Source organism: Drosophila willistoni (assembly GCF_018902025.1).
Source record: "Drosophila willistoni isolate 14030-0811.24 chromosome 2R unlocalized genomic scaffold, UCI_dwil_1.1 Seg167, whole genome shotgun sequence".
NCBI classification, from domain to species: Eukaryota; Metazoa; Arthropoda; class Insecta; order Diptera; family Drosophilidae; genus Drosophila; species Drosophila willistoni.
Window position 1 is genome coordinate 5,677,441 of NW_025814050.1, and position 18,067 is coordinate 5,695,507.

The following is an 18,067-nucleotide window of genomic DNA, read 5'->3' on the forward strand; positions in this document are numbered from 1 at the left end:
GCATACTTTTAAGAGTAAATTTCCCTCATAACCCCACTCTAAATTCACCCATGTTAATATCTACATAACAAAAATAACATTATTAATTAATTTTTAAACAAAACTTAAAACCGTTCGCACAAATTGTTAATCAGGAAAAAAATCCGATCGTTTTTTCAGTTCTAAATAAATCTTATTCTTATACTAATTCTTAAAACATGGAAAATGTTTAGGATTGTTTTTGTTTTATGATGAGTTTCGAAGTTTATAATTAAAAAATTTTAATTAATTCTAATATTAGGCTTAAACAGTTAAGAATGTTTAATTATAGCCCCGGACTCATAATCATACTTTATATAATTTTATCAATTGAAAAAAACTTGAATGGGGCAGAATATGTCTGATGCAATCTTCATAATTTCTTTCATAAGGTATTTCTAAATACTAATTAGTAATAGTATGATTAATCACCGTTGAAAGTCCAATTTAAATGAATCTTTAATTAGTCTCATTAATTATATATCTTCGTATCCAAAAAAAGAAAACTAAAGGAATCATTGTTTTTGTCTCAACTTTAGACATCTAACAAGGATCGTAGCTTCAAAATAATCTATAAGATAAGATTGCAAATTGTTATACTTTGGCCATTCATTGGATGAACCCAATGGACTCGTTTTTTTACCCTACAATGTACGGATATAAAAAGAAAATACGAGTACATTGAAAATCAGCGTAAACAAGCAACGCCTCAGCCTACAAAATCAATGTATTCAGTATTATCGCCTTTAAAAAGACAATATAAAGAAGATGGCGGAGCAGAGGCAAGCAGGGGGAGGAGTTTGGCATGCTGATAATACCAGGCCCGACCAGTTAATACTAGAAAATTTAAGCCTTACACAAGGTATTCTAACAGTTTATAAGCATTTATGTTGGCAACCAAATTGGATTCGCTTGGATCATGACCCCATTGGCCTTTGTCGAAGGATCTGTGTGGAAAATGAGTACGTGACTGCAGTTTTCCAGCAGTTTCTCTCAATGAACAAACACAGACTCTGGAAATCAGAGTGCCAGAGAGCGAGCGAGACAATAAACTGAAGGCGGCAATGATTTTCACTGATAATCAGGGTCTTCAAATCAGAATACGTTGGAATTTTAGCAGAAAAAGTGCGACTTGAATGATCGATGGGCTTAGTACCATTTTCGGCAGGGTACAGAACGGAGCAGACTCCGCTCTCGCGAGCAAAAAGCTACTCCAACGTCTTGCTCTCGTTAGACAGGAAAAATCAGTAAAAAAAAAAAAAAAATAAAGTATATATAAATAGATAACATTTCTCCGTCAGTGCATTTCTCTGGAGCTCTTCCATAATTGCCATAATTTTGACTGTTGCTCTTGTTGTTGTTGTTGTTACTGTTGTTGTTGATAAGAACAGATCGGCTCTGATTCGGATTGACATTCCAGGTATAGATTCTCATTGCATTTTGAATGCAATTTAGTCGAACTGCGAATAGCCAAGTGTCAAGTCTAGTCCAATTCGAACAATAAACAAAAAAAAAAAAAACTATGCTTTAATTTGGTCAACAACAAAAAAACAAAACATTAACAACAACCAACAACACCAAACAATAAAATAAGAGTTCAAAAGCACCAAAAAAACAACCGATAAAAAACAAACAGGACCGTCAATATGGTCGACACCGAGATTATAGTAACCAATGCTGGTGAGCCTTCCACTAAGGCCAGTCTCATTGTGGTATCGAATCGTTTGCCTTTTGTTCTAACACGAAATGCCAAAACTAAGGAGCTCGAACGTAAAGCAAGGTAAGTTAAAAATAAAATAGAAAGTGCCCTTTCATTTAGACTTTTCGAATTTCGGTTACGCAATGGTTTAATCTAAATATTAAATGTTATTTATTGTCAAATTCGTTACTTACGATGTTTCGATTGAGTTTAAAAAAGTTCAATTAATAACGATTGATCGTAATATTTCATTTACTCTCTCTGTGAATTCAAATTGGTTATATAAGTTATAGAAATATATAAGAATTATTTGTCAGTTGACGAGTTGACGAATTTGATTAACTATCAGTAGTTTTCATAGTGCAAATACATTAAAAACACAAAGACCATTAAATTCAAGTTGAATAAACTGTCGTCGTTTGAGCTGAAAAATGTCAATAATAGACATTTCTGTACAGAAACAAATTTCTTATCACAAATCCCCGTCGAATCTCTCTCTCTTTCATTCTGCTCTCGACTGTATCAAAATTTGGTTAGTTTCCAACTTGTACAAATTGAAAAACTAACCCAATTTGAAAAGCACGAGGCCTACAATTTGCATTTGAAATAATTTGATAATGTTTAGCAGCACCCAACCCCACCGAAAAAAAAATTTTGTAGCTGACAAAATCTTATCAGCGCAAAATACAAACAAACACCAGGCGACAGATAGAGATAGAGGGAGTGAAAGATGAGATGAGAGATGAGCAAACGTGTGTCTACAAAAAATTTTAAATTAGAAAACAAATTCAATAATATTTAAATTGACAAACAGCGACTATAACGACAACGTCGATCTTTGCTAGCTTATCAGTGAGGTCCATTACGCGTTTTTGACCCCAAAAACAGCAACAGCAACTGCGGCTCCTCCTGTTGCTGCTGCTGCTGCTGGGTGATGATGATGATGATGATGATGATGATGATGATGGGCAACAACAGCAAATAAAATGGTGTTAAAGGGGTCAATATGAAAAGCCATTTATTCAAGGCTTATGTAAAAACAACAACAACAAAATATTGAACCTGACAATGAAACTTGAAATGGCATCACGTGAATGGCTTAGCTTGGTTTTTGCCTTGTTGTTAGCTTCTTTTTTTTTTGTCAAACGGAAATCACATATATCTAAAAAGCTACGAAAAATAAGCGTTGCATATCTCAGAGGGCAGTTTACTTCAGACTTTGAATTGACAGTATAATAGTTTTCAGGGACTTTAATTAACAAGTTTTTCTCTCAAATTTAATCAATATTTTTTTGGTAATATGAAAAATATATTGTGATTTTTTTGCGACCTTTTGGATTGATATCAAATGTTTAGTTAGCCGGCTCGAGGTTAAAGTATAAAAATATAATTCATATATAAAATTTTTATCTCTTTTTTTCGTTTTAAAATTTTTTTTGTTCAAACTCAAACTTTTGGTCAAATTCCTGTTTAAGGGATAAAAATCTGTTTTGTTTTTTTTGCTGTTGTTATTAATGAAAACAGTTTTATTAAAGAAGAATTTCAATAATTTATCCCTTTTGTGTTGTTATTTGAATTGATATTTAAATTCTCTACAATATTTTATGACATGGATCTAACTCAGTACTTAAAAGGCAAGTCCTTGCTAATTTAAAAAGATTATTCTTAAATACAAATCGAAATAAATACAGTTCGCAGAGTCTTGAGAAAAAACATTTATCAAGGAATTGTAGTTAAAAGAATTTGGCGAGGTTAAAGCCATTTTGGTAAATTATCAACAGAAATCGTTGGTTCAACTGGATTTGGTGATTTTAATTACCAACAACAAATCTTAATGTTAAATAAATAGAAATTCTGACAAATAGTTTAATCATCAATAAATTAATTTAACTAAAATTTGTTTTCAAGTAGTCACAAGAGCTTTTAAAGAAGTAGTTATGGCTTCTAAAATGAAGAAATTTTTAAGGTTTCTAGAAGTAGTAGTGTTTCCTAAAGTAATTTAGCTAGTAATTTAGGTAATAGAACTTGAACTTACTTACCAAAAAGTAATTAAACGAACTTAATTTTTTTCTATTCACTTTTTGAAATCTTTTGTTCCAAAAGTTAAACCAAAACGATTTTCTAAATGATGTTCCTTAATGTGTTTATATAGTCTACAAATGCGTCTTCTCTTTCGAAACTATTACAACGGATTTTTATTTAAATTGTTAATTTATTTGTTCTTTAATCTTTTGAAATTCCCCTTGATAAATATACCCAAAATAAAATGTATTTATAAATATATCATTATTGGATTCAGTAGCGGATCTAAGGGGAGTGAAAAAGTGGTAAAAAATACGAGTTTGGTTAAGAAATTTTACTTGGTCGAAAAAAATTTTGACTTCGATATTCCCCCTACAAAATAGATCACATGATCCGCCACTGAATGGATTGAATGTTTCAACAAAAGTATCAAAAATTTTTAAAATGTTCCTCTTTTTTATTAAGTATTTACGTTTTTATTCATTAATAGTTGTTATTTTACAATTTAATATTTAATATTCTTGACTCAAATACTGGGAATTTTAAAATTTCAATTGTGAAAAAGAATAAGTAATTAACATTTGTAGATTTTTCAATATTGTATGTATGCATATGTTAAACCTAAATTTGAAAAATCGAGTGTTTAATTTTAGAATATAAAAAAAAAACAGTTAACGATTCAAGGTTTAGTTTTTCCAATTGACTTCTATTACTTTAAATTTTACCAATAAAAACCTTCGATCTTAAGATTATTATAAAGAAATTCAATTCAATCCAAAATTGCCACGTCAAAAATAGATATTATGGTTCCCTTATCTAAGAGATAGCAATTGTCAAATAATGATTTTTCCAGATTATATCTAAATTGTTGGATTCTTTTTAAGTCTTGCCGAAACATTAAAGGGTCAGTTAGGCAAATGTATTAACTTGATTGTTTGAAACTCTCCATTTGTATCACTGGTGTCGATTAATCAGATTCAGTTTTTGGCTAGTCTGTTTCGTACTGACCCTACACAAAAACCAAGATTGAGGGCTTCCAAAGGTTGATCGACAAGCCGTAGTCGAGGTTGTTTACACGCCGTATCAGAAGCCTCTACACTGGTGTATATATTCAATATATTCGTGTGTTTGCGTTTCATTTGTCTCTGTGTGGGTTTATTTTTTTTTTTTAATGGATTATTTTTGCTTATCAAGAAAGATGGTGTCAAGCACTTTGCATAAAAATGGGCTGGGTCTGTGTGGTGGTGGGTTACATACGCGTTGGTAAATGATTTTATTATGTATTACGTTTTTGCAGCGCTGGTGGTCTCGTCACGGCTGTCTGTCCGGTTGTGATCAAGGGCAGCGGCTTATGGGTGGGCTGGTCTGGCATTCATTTGGAGGACCCCAATGAGGCGATACCCGAATCGAATCCGTATGATCAGACACCGACAGCGGGCTTGAAATCGGATCAAGTGGTGTCGGTGAACATCGATGCCAAGATCTTTGATAGCTACTACAATGGTTGCTGTAACAAGATCTTTTGGCCGCTCTTCCACTCGATGCCGGGTCGAGCCAACTTTGGTGGAGAACATTGGCATGATTATGTGACGGTGAATAAGCATTTTGCTGTCCGCACCATTGAGGCACTGGAGAAATGTCTGGCCAAGAATAATGGTAGCGAAAAGAATCCACCAATCGTTTGGATTCATGACTATCACTTAATGTTGGCCGCCAATTGGGTGCGTGAGCATGCCGAGGAGAAGAATCTTCCTTGTCGTTTGGCCTTCTTCCTTCACATACCCTTCCCGCCGTGGGATATCTTCCGATTGCTGCCATGGTCCGATGAAATCTTACAAGTGAGTAAATCTATAAGAACCAAAGACTTATTTTAGTCATGATGATGATTCTTTATTCTCAGGGCATGTTGGGCTGTGATCTGGTTGGCTTCCATATCCAAGACTATTGCCTCAATTTTGTGGACTGTTGCCAACGTAATTTGGGTTGTCGTGTCGATCGCAACAATCTGCTGGTGGAGCATGGCGGACGCACTGTTCGTGTCCGTCCTCTCCCCATTGGTATACCCTATGAGCGTTTCGTGAATTTGGCTCACAATGCTCCCAAGGTGTTGAAAACATCCAAGCAACAGATTATCTTGGGTGTGGATCGTTTGGACTACACCAAGGGTCTGGTCCATCGTCTGATGGCATTCGAGGCCTTGTTGCTAAAGTATCCACAGCATAAGGAGAAAGTGAGTCTATTGCAAATTTCAGTGCCCTCACGGACAGACGTCAAAGAGTATCGGGAACTGAAGGAGGAGGTCGATCAACTGGTGGGACGCATCAATGGACGCTTCACCACAGCCAATTGGGCACCTATACGCTACATCTATGACTATGTCAGTCAGGATGAGTTGGCGGCCTTGTATCGGGATGCGGCTGTTTGCCTGGTCACACCACTGCGCGATGGCATGAATCTGGTGGCCAAGGAGTTTGTGGCCTGCCAGATAAATGAAGTGCCCGGTGTCTTGGTGATTTCACCATTCGCCGGAGCCGGTGAGATGATGCACGAGGCATTGCTCTGTAATCCGTATGAGGTGAATGAGGCCGCTGAGGTAATTCATCGTGCCCTGACCATGCCGGAGGATGAGCGTGCTTTGCGTATGGCGCGTCTGCGTCGTCGCGAGGCTGAATGTGATGTCAGTCACTGGATGCGTTGCTTCCTGAAGGCAGTTGGGGCTCTGGAAATGGATGATCTGGGCACTACCATTATGCAACCGGTGTCTGTGGATGATTTCGATGACTACTTACTCAAGTGAGTGGGGCAAAGCCTCTGGGCCCAGTAGCAGAAGATTCATTAGGAAACTTTTTCTTATTCATTTAGATATATTGGCTATAACCATAAGCTGGCTCTATTGTTGGACTATGATGGCACCTTGGCACCCATTGCACCTCATCCAGATTTGGCCACGCTCTCGCCAGAGATTAAGAACGTATTGTACAAACTGTCCAATCATTCGGATGTCTATGTGGCTGTCATCTCTGGACGTAATGTGGATAATGTTAAGAAAATGGTCGGTATAGAAGGCATCACCTATGCCGGTAATCATGGCCTGGAAATTTTGCATCCCGATGGCAGTAAATTTGTTCATCCCATGCCCATTGAGTATGAGGATAAGGTTAGTCATTTGCTGAAGGCTCTGCAGGACTCCGTTTGTCGTGATGGCGCCTGGGTGGAGAACAAGGGAGCTCTGCTCACATTCCATTATCGTGAGACACCGAATCAATTGCGTCCCGCAATGGTGGAGAAGGCGCGTGGTTTAATTGAGAAGTATGGTTTCCGTGCCACCGAAACCCATTGTGCCCTGGAGGCACGACCTCCAGTGCAATGGAACAAGGGCAGAGCATCGATATACATTCTACGCACATCATTCGGTGTGGATTGGAATGAGAGAATCAAAATCATTTATGTAGGTGACGATCTTACCGATGAGGACGCCATGGTGGTAAGTAAAAATTCCAGAGACATCCTTAACCCATCTCATTCTCATTTTATTCTTATGCATCGCAGGCACTAAAAGGTATGGCTCGTACTTTCCGTGTGACATCGTCGGATATTGTGAAAACTGTTGCCGATCATCGTTTGCCCTCAACGGATTCCGTTTACACGCTTCTCAAATGGGTCGAACGTCATTTTATGGGACGGAAGGCGAGAGCTAATTCGCTAACCTATAGGCCAACCAAGGGCGATGGCGTTCAAATGCAAATGTCTCTCGAGGTGGCGACATCGGCCAATAATCTAGAGGTTTAACAAGCAGCACACACACACACACGCACACACATATACAAACATCTCTTATTCCGCATTAACACAGATTACTTGTAAGATTTCGTAAGAATAAAAAAATACAACAAATAAAAGAAAAAAATCAAAATACAAAATGGACTATTAATTTGGATTCTTAAGTTTCTTAATTCGTTTCTGTTGTTTTGTTTGTTTGTTTAAATTACATTTAAGGGAACGTGCACAGTTTACTTATAAATTAATTAGTCAACGACTAGTTATGAGATAAAACCAGCCAAGAAATGACAAAGAAAAATAGAAAAATTGGATAGACAGCTAAGGGTTTACGATGCGGCGGTTGACTTTGACCCAGAAAAACAAACGAAGCTAAAACATAAAAGTGGAAATCTAAAATTAAAAGATCATTTTAAAATTGATGCACTTACCGTATGTAGCCCAAGCAAAACCCACAGTGGTGGTCACAAAACGCAAGAAGAATAGCAAACGTGTCGTTTGGGCTAACAAGATCACACGACAAACAATCAAAGCGATGGCCACCGGAGTTAGGCAATAGCCTAAAACGCACACAGACTGGAAGAAGGATCTTTTGGCAGAAGCGTTTAATTACTTAAACTTTCTACTAATCAATTTCATTAAAGTTACTCACATATTGCCACCCAACAGTTTGGAATTTAGAGTAACAACAGCTGCTCCTATCCAAACAATCACAAAGACTTGGGCAAATTCTGGTCCATTATCGGCCATGCTGTCCGCTGAGTATGAACCCTGCAATACGGTGGCCATGAAGGTGCACAACACGAGAGGTCCCCACAGATCCCCTGCAATTAGAATAGTAACCAATGTCATGAGTAATTTGCTTACGACTGCAAACCAATTGATAATGATGACGTACAATCACGCAAAAGACTTGACTTTTCCTTGGGGTAGAGAACATGATAGAACTTAACGCCTACAGCCCGTATATCCCGCAGCACAGTCTCACTAATAGGTTCATCTAGAGTATTGTAATCGGGTACTCCGTTCTCTGTAGGCTTAGTTGTTGTCCTGCGGCCTGGTATGGACATGTCGCCCTCTAGCGAATATGTTGGCGATGTGCTCACATCTTCGAACATCTTGAAAAGTAATAGAAAAGATGCATTAACAATATATCTTTGTGGTTCCACAATACTTACATCTAATTTTGCATCCATTCTGCCAGATAATGCAATTTGTTGAATTACGTTTACATAGAAAAAATTGATAAATAGTCCGCCAGCTGTCAGTTAGTGTGACCGTGACAATGCAAATTCATTAGAGATGGCAGTGTTAGGCGTGAGTATTTTATCTTCTTGTCACAAGACTTTTAGCTACAACTGTGTTAAAGTTATTTTATAATATGTTTATATTTATTTTAGCTCTACATTTTTGTTTTGATCAGCTTGCCTGTGTCAATTGACCAATTTACAGTTGTGATATTTTAATTGCAATTTTTTCCCATCTCTAAGAGACTGCAATCGGTAGATTATTTTTATTTTTATCGATACAAAAGCACATTATGCACAATTTTTAATTTTAGAAAACAAAAAATGACAAATACATTAAATTATTTCAATCTCTTGGGCAGTTTGAAGTTCGAACACGCTTTGAGTAAGTGACAAATTGCTTCAGTATGAAAGACAATATTAAAATCGAAATAATTTGACAGAAAAAGAGAATTCGGCAGAGCCAATCCTCTCAAGCGGTCTTCAAACCAATTTGGAAACATTGGAGCAATTCATAACCCTAGACATAAATCAGCAATTACAAGAGCTATGCTCTCAGTACAAGTTACCTGCTGATCAGGCCGAATGCATTAAATTGCAAGGACAACCACAATATAGCTACATTGTGCGACTCTCTTATGTCCTCCACCTAATCATAACAAACACAAAATTTGATAGCGATGCCAAGGAGGATTTAATATCGGTGGCCCATCTCAAGCTATGCATACAAGCTGTTCAGGAGTTGTCCTACTACGCTTTGCGTTGCCAATTATCCAAAGATTTCTACAAAATAAGTTTTCCCCGCGCTACTTACCCTGAAAAGTCGCCGAATCGGGAATTGCTGTGGCTAAGCGTTCAATTATTTAGGCAATTGATGCATGTAAGACAATTTCACATTGCCGATTCTATGCACATGGTACAACGCGATCTATTGTCTGCCATTCTGAGTTTGGATGAAGATCAACCGGATTTAAGTATTGCAAATCTTAGTAAAGCGGACTTCATTTCTCTTTTGTTGCTGCTAAAAGCAACTGGCCAGATGGAGCCACATCGAGATAAAATTGTGCATCATACATTAATCAGACAGTTGAATTCCCCTCATGGACTTGAGAGTTTAATAGAATCTTTGCGTCAGCAGTCACAAAATGATAACCCAAATGTCCTTGCCGAAATCGTGGCCAATACGATTATTCGTTCATGTCGAAGTCAACAAAATCAAAAAATGAAAATTTTCGAAGCTTTTGAGTTTTGCTCAAAATGCTTAAAGCAGGATATGGATGATTTCGAAGTAGGATCTTTAACTCTACGCCGTCTCTACGATCAAAATGTTGAAAATCAATCAAAGATCAAAGATATAATGGCCAAACAATGGGAGATTCTTATAAGCCCAAAAGATTTGCTTACTGGTGTGATTTTGCAAGAGCATGATGAATTATGCCATCTCATTAGAATGTGGTATCACATCTTTTGTAGCTCCACAGTTGCCTGTTTGCCCAGTAGTTTGCTTATAAGTTACTTGCCCCTTCTTCTGCGTCTCTATGATAGTTTGCCCTTGCAGTTAAATGAACGTAAACAAATTTCAGCATTAATTATTCGATGCCTAGATAATAGAGAGACGCGTGAGGAATTACCTGACCTTTTGAGGAAACTATTCAACTGGGATATAATAGAAAGTAAAGAAAGCAATTGGTTAAATCTTCATCCTCGTATACTGTTAGTGCCTGCTTTGGATGCAACTAAAATAGTTGTGAAAATGGGTCCTACCAATCCCGACGATCATCACTCAAAACGAAATTTAATTAAGATCCTTGGCGAAATATTACTAACCAATTCAAATCACTCACTTACCTGTAATGCATTTCTGGCTCTTCTTTCACATTTGGGGGACCTTCTCAAAGATAAAGCTTCCTCCGGCATTGATTTTATTTCCACTGAAGAGGAATTGGAATTATTTCTATATGCCACATACAATTCAAAACTGGAGTTGCTCTTGTTACTCAATCAAATGGTGGCCCATAAGCCTCTACGTTCGCAAATTGCACTGAATGGTAAAGAATTCGTAAAACTAATTGAAAAGTTATTACAACAACGTTTGGACTTGCAATCTAAAGACTCTGACGATCAAATATTGTTACTTATACTCAGTTTACTGCAAGAAGTTTTGGATAAAAGTGAAGATTTACTTATTGCCGGGCATTTCAAGCGACTGCAAGAGCAATTGCAACAGGTGAAAATGCAGTCATCGAATCTGTTGATTCAACAATCCGTTGAAACTCTTCTCAGCCAGTTACAAGGCATTTGGAGTCCAACTGAAACGTACAAGTCGGAAGCATTCAATAGAGCTCGCTCGCTGATTGAGGAAAAGGAATCACATTTGCAGGTCTATGGGATTCAATTGCTGTTAAAGCTATTGCATCAAAAAGATCCCACAACCATGACCAAGGGTCATCTGATAATAGCGTTAGCTTTAGCCACTCTTAAAGATAAGGAATCGTATACATTTCTCAATTGTGTGCGTCTATTTGTGGTCCTAACCCACACAATGGAAGCTGAAGTAATGGACAAATTAAGCGATGAATATCTATCGGAATCATCTGATTTGGATTATCGTCTAGTAGTTGGTGAAGCTATACTCAAATCAGCACAAGAGTTGGGTAAGTTTATGCACTCTTAAGCGAACGATTAACGTTTTAAATTAACCTCATTTCAGGACCGCTGTGCTATCGCTATAAGGCAGAACTTCTTAATGGCTTTATGCTTGGTTGTCGTTCCCATCAGCCAGAATTCCGCATGTCATCGTTTGCCAATCTGGCGCAATTGTGCCGCATTTTGGCCTATCAAGTGCACAATTTCTTTCAAGAGCTACTTCAACTCATCAATGCGGAATTAAATCTAACCGATGGCTACCTACCCTCCAAACGGGCTGCTGTTTTGGTTTTGGCCGAACTTCTAAATGGCATGGAAAATCTCTTGGACTACCAAGAGATGCTGTTGCCAATCTATCGCCTTTTAAAGGCTATTGAAGCAGAGGAATCGGGTGATCCACAAATGCGTCAACATGCATCAAATGGTTTAAAAATCTTGAATGAAAAATGTCGAGATTTAATCAAATCTGTGATCGATCAGCAGTCTTTGGTAAAGGAGATCCAAATTTTGGGCATTAATGATAAGCCAAAGACGGGAAAGAAAAGTATATTGGAATTAAATTAGATAAAGCATGATTCGTTTTTTTTTTGTATGAAAATATAATGACACTTTTATAAGTTAAAACAAAGAAATGCACAACAATTAATAGTTCTAGATGGAACAGTCAGAGGGCTAAAAATGCATCTTAAGGCCATAATTGATTTGAAATTTTCATATTTTTGAAAATTTTATCTTTTTACGAAATCGGTTTTGGTATTACCACTTTTGAAGCAATTTTCCAACCCAATATCAACACTTGTCCTTTTTGTATTTCGATTACTTTCCAATGTTGAATTCCACTTCGATTTTATCGGCAATCATCTTGGCTATGGCCAAACTACTTGTAGCACCCGGCGATGGAGCATTACGGCAATGAAGAACTTGTTTCGCCAATGCTCCCTCACCCTCGCCGCGATCGAAGACGAAATCATCAACCAGATTGCCCTGCAGATCCAAGGCTTGAGCCCGAACACCGGCTGGACCCCGTTGAATATCATATTCATTGATATCCGGGATATACTTTTGTAGGGCTTTCGTTTGCAGATTAATAAATGCCGATTTGGACATTTCACTGAGGCCAAATCCAATATATTTGCTGGCCATCTTAAGGAATCCCGGATAGCGTAATGCGTCAAACAGCTCCAACAGATTGATGTCGCCCCAGCTGAAAGAGATTCGAAATAAGTTAATCTGGTAGCCAATCAAGCCACAGCCATTCCACTCACGTGTAACCCTCTCGCTTAAGGGCCAACACCGCATTTGGTCCCAGCCAAATGGAGCCATCCATGCGTGGAGTAAAGTGCACACCCAGGAAGGGGAAACGGGGATCGGGCACTGGATAAATATTGCCCTTAACCATATGCTGTTTCTCCTTGGAGAGCAGCAGATATTCTCCACGGAAGGGAACAATGCGCGGTGATCGTGGACAACCCGTCTTCTCGGCCAGCAAATCGGATTGCAGACCTCCGCAGGTTAAAACATTTCGTGTACGCAGAGTTTGACCCGGTTTGGATCCATGGATGGTCACTGGATATTCAGCACTGTTGCCTTCCTTGGTTTCACTGAATTTCTTAACATTGTAATCGAGATAAATGTGACCACCAGCCAGTTTAAAGTCATTGCCATAATGTTCAGTGACCAAGGCCCAATCGACTATGCCTGTATGAGGACTATGCAGAGCTTTAACACCTTTGCAATAGGGTTCAATCTCTTTGATTTGATCACCGTCAATCATACGAAGATCGGGAACCTTATTGGCTATGCCACGTTGATGCAGATCCTCCAGCAATTTGACCTCCTTCTCGTCGGTGGCGACAATCAGTTTGCCGCATTTCTTATATGGAATCTTACGCTCATCTAGATACTTGTAGGCCAAATGCAATCCCTCCACACAGAGGCGGGCCTTGAGGGTGCCCGGTTTATAATAAATGCCAGCATGTATTACTCCCGAATTATGCCCACTTTGATGGACAGCCAGTTTCTTTTCCTTCTCCACAACAGCCACTTTGAGTGTAGGATGTCTCAGTAGGATTTCTCTGGCCGAGGCTGCACCAACGATTCCACCGCCTACCACAACCAGATCGTAATCTCTATATTGAGAGGGAAAGAGACAGACAAATCAAGTAAATTAATTTGACACGCGCAGACGACGACGACGACGCAGACTCTTATCTTTGGCCACTACATACCCAATGGATGATGATGATGATTGCCAACGTTTTTGGGCTATTGCCGATGATCCCAAATGACTTATCCTTGGAGTCAGTGTAGCACCCAGTCCCAGGTGTCTCAGTTGTCTCAGCTGTGCCATTGTTGATACACTTTACTTTCTCCACCCACACACTTAATAGAAAATTCGTTCGTAACTATGCCAAAGACCTTGCTTGACCTTGCCAAATTGACAAATTTTCCTCGAATTCGGCTGCTAGATGCGAGCACACGAGCAGATAGACTGAAAACAGAACTCGAAGAATTCTCGTCTAGGAGGCAAAAATAAATACGCTAGCACATAAACCAGGCGGGTCAGTAATAAAGACGCTAATTGATAAGTGTAAGTCCCAGCCGGTGGACCGATGAGGGGCTGGTGAGGGTTATTAACCTACCCCTCCGCATATCAGCTGTTTTTGTTTTGATAAGAATCATTTTGCTTTGTTAACAAACACTGTTTGCTTGCGGTGGGAAACAAGTCTTCGTGCCTGAGTCGTGAATAGAGATAGCAGAAAGGATGTAATGACTTCGTGCTTAAAACATGCAGAAAGAGTATATTTCATTAATAAATTTGTAGTGTGAACATACAGTAGACCCTCGGTTAACAAACACAATTTGTTCCAGCAATTTGTTCCAAAAGCCAATCTACTCTTCCTATATTAATCAATTTAATACGAATTAATGCGTTTACAGTTGAAAAACAATACACTATGTTCTTATATAAACTGTTATTTAAGGAAAAAATATTAAATGCATAAAAAATTCACCAATATTCATATTTTAAATTCAGGTTTAATTACAAGTAATGTGAAACGTATATTTCTAAATTAATGAATGAAAAAAGATAAAGCTCTGAAGAAAAAAATTTTTTCCAGAGGGGTAAAATGGCCTTACTTAAGATTTCCAACCTTTTCGGTGGTCTTTATCCAAAACTTTGTTCGTTAAAAAAATTTTTTTTTTAATTTTATCAAATTTTAATATTTAAAATATTTATTATGGTTTCAAAAAGCTTGCTAAGAATTTTATTTTCACTGATTTTTTTAGTGTTTTTTTCGTTTGTCTATCATTCCAAAGTATATATGTAGAATATTTACATCTATTCAGTTTATTCTTTGATTTTTTCTTATATTTTAATAGTGACATGATGATTCGTGAGTATGGCGAAATTGTTCGTCACGCTGTCATCTCTAAACTCAGCTGATAGCAAGTTGCAAAGGAAGAAAAGAGCAAAACAAAAGACAAAGTTGTAGATAAATGCTGAAAATTGTTTAAGGATTTCCATTGGCCATGCCCGCCCACTGCGCCGTTGTCAATTGTAGCGATAAATATGTACATAAGGGCAGCATATCATTTCACAGGTAAAGTAACAATTGGAAACGTATTAAATACTTCTGTAATATTCGCCAAAATGTTTACATATGTATGTGCATTCCAAAGGTTCCCCTTTAAGCGCAAAGATCTGCTACAGAAGTGGATTAATTTTACCCAGCGTCAAGGACAATGGATGCCCAGCAAATGGAGTGCCGTATGCAGTCGCCATTTTGTAGATGACGATTTCAATTGTAGCAACAATCGCAAGACGCTCAAGAAAAATGCCGTACCAAGTGTCTTTGGCGATGAGACGGTAGAGTCATTGAATGTGGTGGTGGAGCAAGTCAGTCGGTGGCAGGATAAACAGACTCTCGCCAGTGTGGCCAACGAGCCTCCCACGCCCAATGGCCAGAAGAGCATTTGCCGGTTTTGTGGACAATGCCTGAATTGTGTGTCCTTTGAGAAGAATTTCGAGCTCTTTGGCAAAATCCAAAAATGTTTTCCAACTCTGCAGATACTACAAGACGATTCACTGCCCAAGGATGTATGCTTGGAATGCTGTAAGCAATTGGAGAATTTTAATAAATTCATTGATGTGGTTATGCAGACTCAAAGTGAACTGCAAAGAAAGTATCGGCGTCAATTGAAAATCAAACAAGAACCTTTTGTTCGAGTCAAGCAGGAAAGCTTGGATAACCTGTTTCCCGATGAGCTAGATATTGGTTTGGATGAAGCCGATGCTGGCGGAGATTCGGCCGATCCCACCGAACATAAGTTTCCATTCTGTGATTTCCCCCTGTTGAATGCTCAGGACATAATTAACAATTGTGATATTATGGAGATAATTAATTTAGATGATCCGTTTATAAACATAACCGATGATGCTGATGTAAGTGGAGCCAATGCTGCTGCTGCTGCTGCCGCTGTTGCTGGAGTGACAATGGATGAAGGTATCTCACAGTCAGCTTCTAATGGAGCTTCTTTGCCCACGGTGAATGAAATGCTGCAGGCTGAATTGTTGACCGAGGAACACAATTATGCTAAGGAGGAATGGCACCAGCTGCCGTACAAAACGGAAAAGGTTGAAGGAATAGATACAGAATCTGCGGCGAATCCTCACCAGACGGCAGAGAAGCGTTCTTGCAAACCCATAGTGACCAATGTCAGTCAGATACCAAATTCCCTGCAATGTGTCTTGATGCCAACGCCATCAAAGCCACTACCACCAGCTGCACCGCCTCCTTCGAGTGTCAACTCAACAACGATTGCGCCAGCACCTGCTCCAGTCTCCATCACACCAGTCAAGCCCAACATTGTTGTACTCAACGATAGTGTAGTCCAATCTTCGGCCGCGTTTCGCCTGCATAACTGTAATTATTGTATGGCCAAATTCATAACTTCTGATAGCCTGAATCAGCATTACAATCAAATCCATGCCAATCCCATGCCAATGGTTAGTGTTCCGCCATTGAATCTAAATCCAAGCATTCCCCTTAAACTCGAAACTTTGCCCTCGACTGGCGGTCACTGGCAAACGGATACGTGGCAAAACACAACATCGTCCAGTACGAATTTGAAGAAGAAAATTGATATTTTGGATATGCAAAGGAGCTTCCTGGTGGCGCCAACATTGCCATCGCAACAACAACAACAACAACCACCGCAAACACTACCCCAACCACCACCAATAGCTGCTCCTCCAACGCTTCCTCCTCCTCCGCCTGCCCCAGCCCCGCTACCAGCGCCTCTTCCTGAACCTTCAACAATTTCGCCAAGTCAATCGAATCCAACAGAAATGGACGAGAACTATAAAAAATTGGCTCTGCGCTATCGCCGTCTTAAGCTCAAATGCCAAAAACTTCAGCAGAATCAAACAAAAAATGCATCGAGTCTCCATCCATGTCCTCAATGCAGTGAGATCTTTGCCAATCGACGGAAACTGATAAATCATAGAAAAAAGGCCCATTATGCAATTTCACATCGTAGTCATCACACATTGGCCCTTAAATGTTGTGGCTGCTGGAAGATATTCAGCACTCGATTGGGTCTGCGTCAACATATGCGCTACATCTGCCAATCCTTGCCATTGCGAACCCAACGCCGCTGCCTGCAGAGCTTCAAGTGTCGTCATTGCCAGGCCATAACCTTCACCCACTGGCGCTTGTATCGTCGACACGAAGTCAAATGTCGCCAGCATACAAGGAAGTCGACGAAAGGTCGTCCAAAGCGAAAGAAACTCCCAATGGCTGGTGCCACCATCTCGGATACCTACCTCTGCAACATGTGCCAAAAGACATTTCGTTCGCTGACTGGCCTAAGGCAACATCGCATCACCCACTCCAACGAGAGGCAACATAAGTGCGGCATCTGTGAGCGAGTGTTTAAGCGACGGAATGGTCTCTCCCAGCACATCAAGGGCTACCACCTGCAGCTCAAGCCGCATGTCTGTCCAGTTTGCCAGCATCGTTATGCCCTCAAGTGTGATATGTTAAGGTGCCGCCATTCCCAGAGACGAGGTGCAGCAGCCACACCATCTGCGGCAGCAACTGCCCCTTCTACAGTTGCCGCCACAGTGGTTGGAGTGTAATTTTTGCATCTTTAAGAAAATTGTACACACAAATTCAATGCTATTACTAAGATAAGATGACTCGATCAAATCGAATTAAGATTTCCTTATTAACTATCTCATTTAGAATGACAAAGCAAAGTATTTTACTTAATTTAAAATGTAAATATTTTACATATTATATGTATATACGAACTTTAAAACAAGTACATGTAATAATATTCGTATTGACTTGTAAAATTAGGTTGAACAGATGTTTTTATGTAGAATCAAATCTTGCATTTGCACCGAAGAATTTTATTACCCTAAAAAAATGTAGTATGAAAACTCTCTCCGTTGATATTGTCGGAATTTTAGTTTTGGAATAAAATGATTTAATACTTCATGGACAGATCTTGAAAATATTTTCGGGGGGTGTCCGAAATTCAGTTATTTTCGGGGGCGCTTTTTCTTACATTAAGAATATATAAAAATTACCGAACCATTTGAAAGATTCACTTTTTGGGTGTACAAAGAGATAAAAAAAAATTATAT

At 38.8% G+C, this 18,067-nt stretch overlaps 5 protein-coding genes across 5 annotated transcripts; 3 read left to right on the forward strand and 2 right to left on the reverse strand.

Annotated features, from left to right (window-relative positions):
* The first annotated feature begins 1,598 nt into the window (after positions 1–1,598).
* Positions 1,599–7,659, forward strand: LOC6643944 (alpha,alpha-trehalose-phosphate synthase [UDP-forming] 56 kDa subunit). Its single transcript, XM_002066815.4, has 5 exons — positions 1,599–1,798; positions 5,037–5,577; positions 5,640–6,532; positions 6,602–7,223; positions 7,289–7,659. Exons 1-5 carry the CDS (start codon positions 1,665–1,667, stop codon positions 7,526–7,528), a joined length of 2,430 nt encoding a protein of 809 aa, XP_002066851.1. The 5' UTR covers positions 1,599–1,664; the 3' UTR covers positions 7,529–7,659.
* Positions 7,660–7,666: 7 nt separating this feature from the next.
* LOC6643945 (protein YIPF6) lies at positions 7,667–8,812 on the reverse strand. Its single transcript, XM_002066816.4, has 5 exons — positions 8,695–8,812; positions 8,415–8,634; positions 8,169–8,340; positions 7,948–8,105; positions 7,667–7,888 (listed from the first exon to the last, which is right to left on the reverse strand). Exons 1-5 carry the CDS (start codon positions 8,710–8,712, stop codon positions 7,776–7,778), a joined length of 681 nt encoding a protein of 226 aa, XP_002066852.1. The 5' UTR covers positions 8,713–8,812; the 3' UTR covers positions 7,667–7,775.
* A 212-nt stretch (positions 8,813–9,024) lies between these two features.
* Positions 9,025–11,984, forward strand: LOC6643946 (transport and Golgi organization protein 6). The gene is made up of 3 exons (XM_002066817.3): positions 9,025–9,148; positions 9,207–11,417; positions 11,474–11,984. Exons 1-3 carry the CDS (start codon positions 9,088–9,090, stop codon positions 11,971–11,973), a joined length of 2,772 nt encoding a protein of 923 aa, XP_002066853.1. The 5' UTR covers positions 9,025–9,087; the 3' UTR covers positions 11,974–11,984.
* LOC6644340 (L-2-hydroxyglutarate dehydrogenase, mitochondrial) lies at positions 11,970–14,098 on the reverse strand. The gene is made up of 3 exons (XM_002066818.4): positions 13,638–14,098; positions 12,675–13,538; positions 11,970–12,613 (listed from the first exon to the last, which is right to left on the reverse strand). The coding sequence occupies exons 1-3, from the start codon at positions 13,757–13,759 to the stop codon at positions 12,226–12,228; spliced, it is 1,374 nt and encodes a 457-aa protein (XP_002066854.1). The 5' UTR covers positions 13,760–14,098; the 3' UTR covers positions 11,970–12,225.
* Positions 14,099–14,853: 755 nt separating this feature from the next.
* LOC6644341 lies at positions 14,854–17,922 on the forward strand. Its single transcript, XM_023176625.2, has 2 exons — positions 14,854–15,014; positions 15,094–17,922. The coding sequence occupies exons 1-2, from the start codon at positions 14,944–14,946 to the stop codon at positions 17,552–17,554; spliced, it is 2,532 nt and encodes an 843-aa protein (XP_023032393.1). The 5' UTR covers positions 14,854–14,943; the 3' UTR covers positions 17,555–17,922.
* Positions 17,923–18,067: the final 145 nt, after the last annotated feature.

Excerpts from the sequence above, each read along its gene's own strand:
- LOC6643944 (XM_002066815.4), top strand. The coding sequence starts at position 1,665 with ATGGTCGACACCGAGATTATAGTAACCAATGCTGGTGAGCCTTCCACT. Across the intron at positions 5,578-5,639 it reads GGTCCGATGAAATCTTACAA|GGCATGTTGGGCTGTGATCT; the intron begins GTGAGTAAATCT and ends CTTTATTCTCAG. Across the intron at positions 7,224-7,288 it reads CCGATGAGGACGCCATGGTG|GCACTAAAAGGTATGGCTCG; the intron begins GTAAGTAAAAAT and ends TATGCATCGCAG.
- LOC6643946 (XM_002066817.3), top strand. The coding sequence starts at position 9,088 with ATGACAAATACATTAAATTATTTCAATCTCTTGGGCAGTTTGAAGTTC. Across the intron at positions 9,149-9,206 it reads GAAGTTCGAACACGCTTTGA|AAAAAGAGAATTCGGCAGAG; the intron begins GTAAGTGACAAA and ends ATAATTTGACAG. Across the intron at positions 11,418-11,473 it reads CAAATCAGCACAAGAGTTGG|GACCGCTGTGCTATCGCTAT; the intron begins GTAAGTTTATGC and ends ACCTCATTTCAG.
- LOC6643945 (XM_002066816.4), bottom strand. Across the intron at positions 8,341-8,414 it reads GTCAAGTCTTTTGCGTGATT|GGGATCTGTGGGGACCTCTC; the intron begins GTACGTCATCAT and ends TTCTAATTGCAG. Across the intron at positions 7,889-7,947 it reads TTTTGCTTGGGCTACATACG|CTTCGTTTGTTTTTCTGGGT; the intron begins GTAAGTGCATCA and ends TTTATGTTTTAG.
- LOC6644340 (XM_002066818.4), bottom strand. The coding sequence starts at position 13,759 with ATGGCACAGCTGAGACAACTGAGACACCTGGGACTGGGTGCTACACTG. Across the intron at positions 13,539-13,637 it reads TCATCATCATCATCCATTGG|AGATTACGATCTGGTTGTGG; the intron begins GTATGTAGTGGC and ends CTCTCAATATAG. Across the intron at positions 12,614-12,674 it reads CTTAAGCGAGAGGGTTACAC|CTGGGGCGACATCAATCTGT; the intron begins GTGAGTGGAATG and ends AATCTCTTTCAG.
- LOC6644341 (XM_023176625.2), top strand. The coding sequence starts at position 14,944 with ATGCCCGCCCACTGCGCCGTTGTCAATTGTAGCGATAAATATGTACAT. Across the intron at positions 15,015-15,093 it reads GGCAGCATATCATTTCACAG|GTTCCCCTTTAAGCGCAAAG; the intron begins GTAAAGTAACAA and ends TGCATTCCAAAG.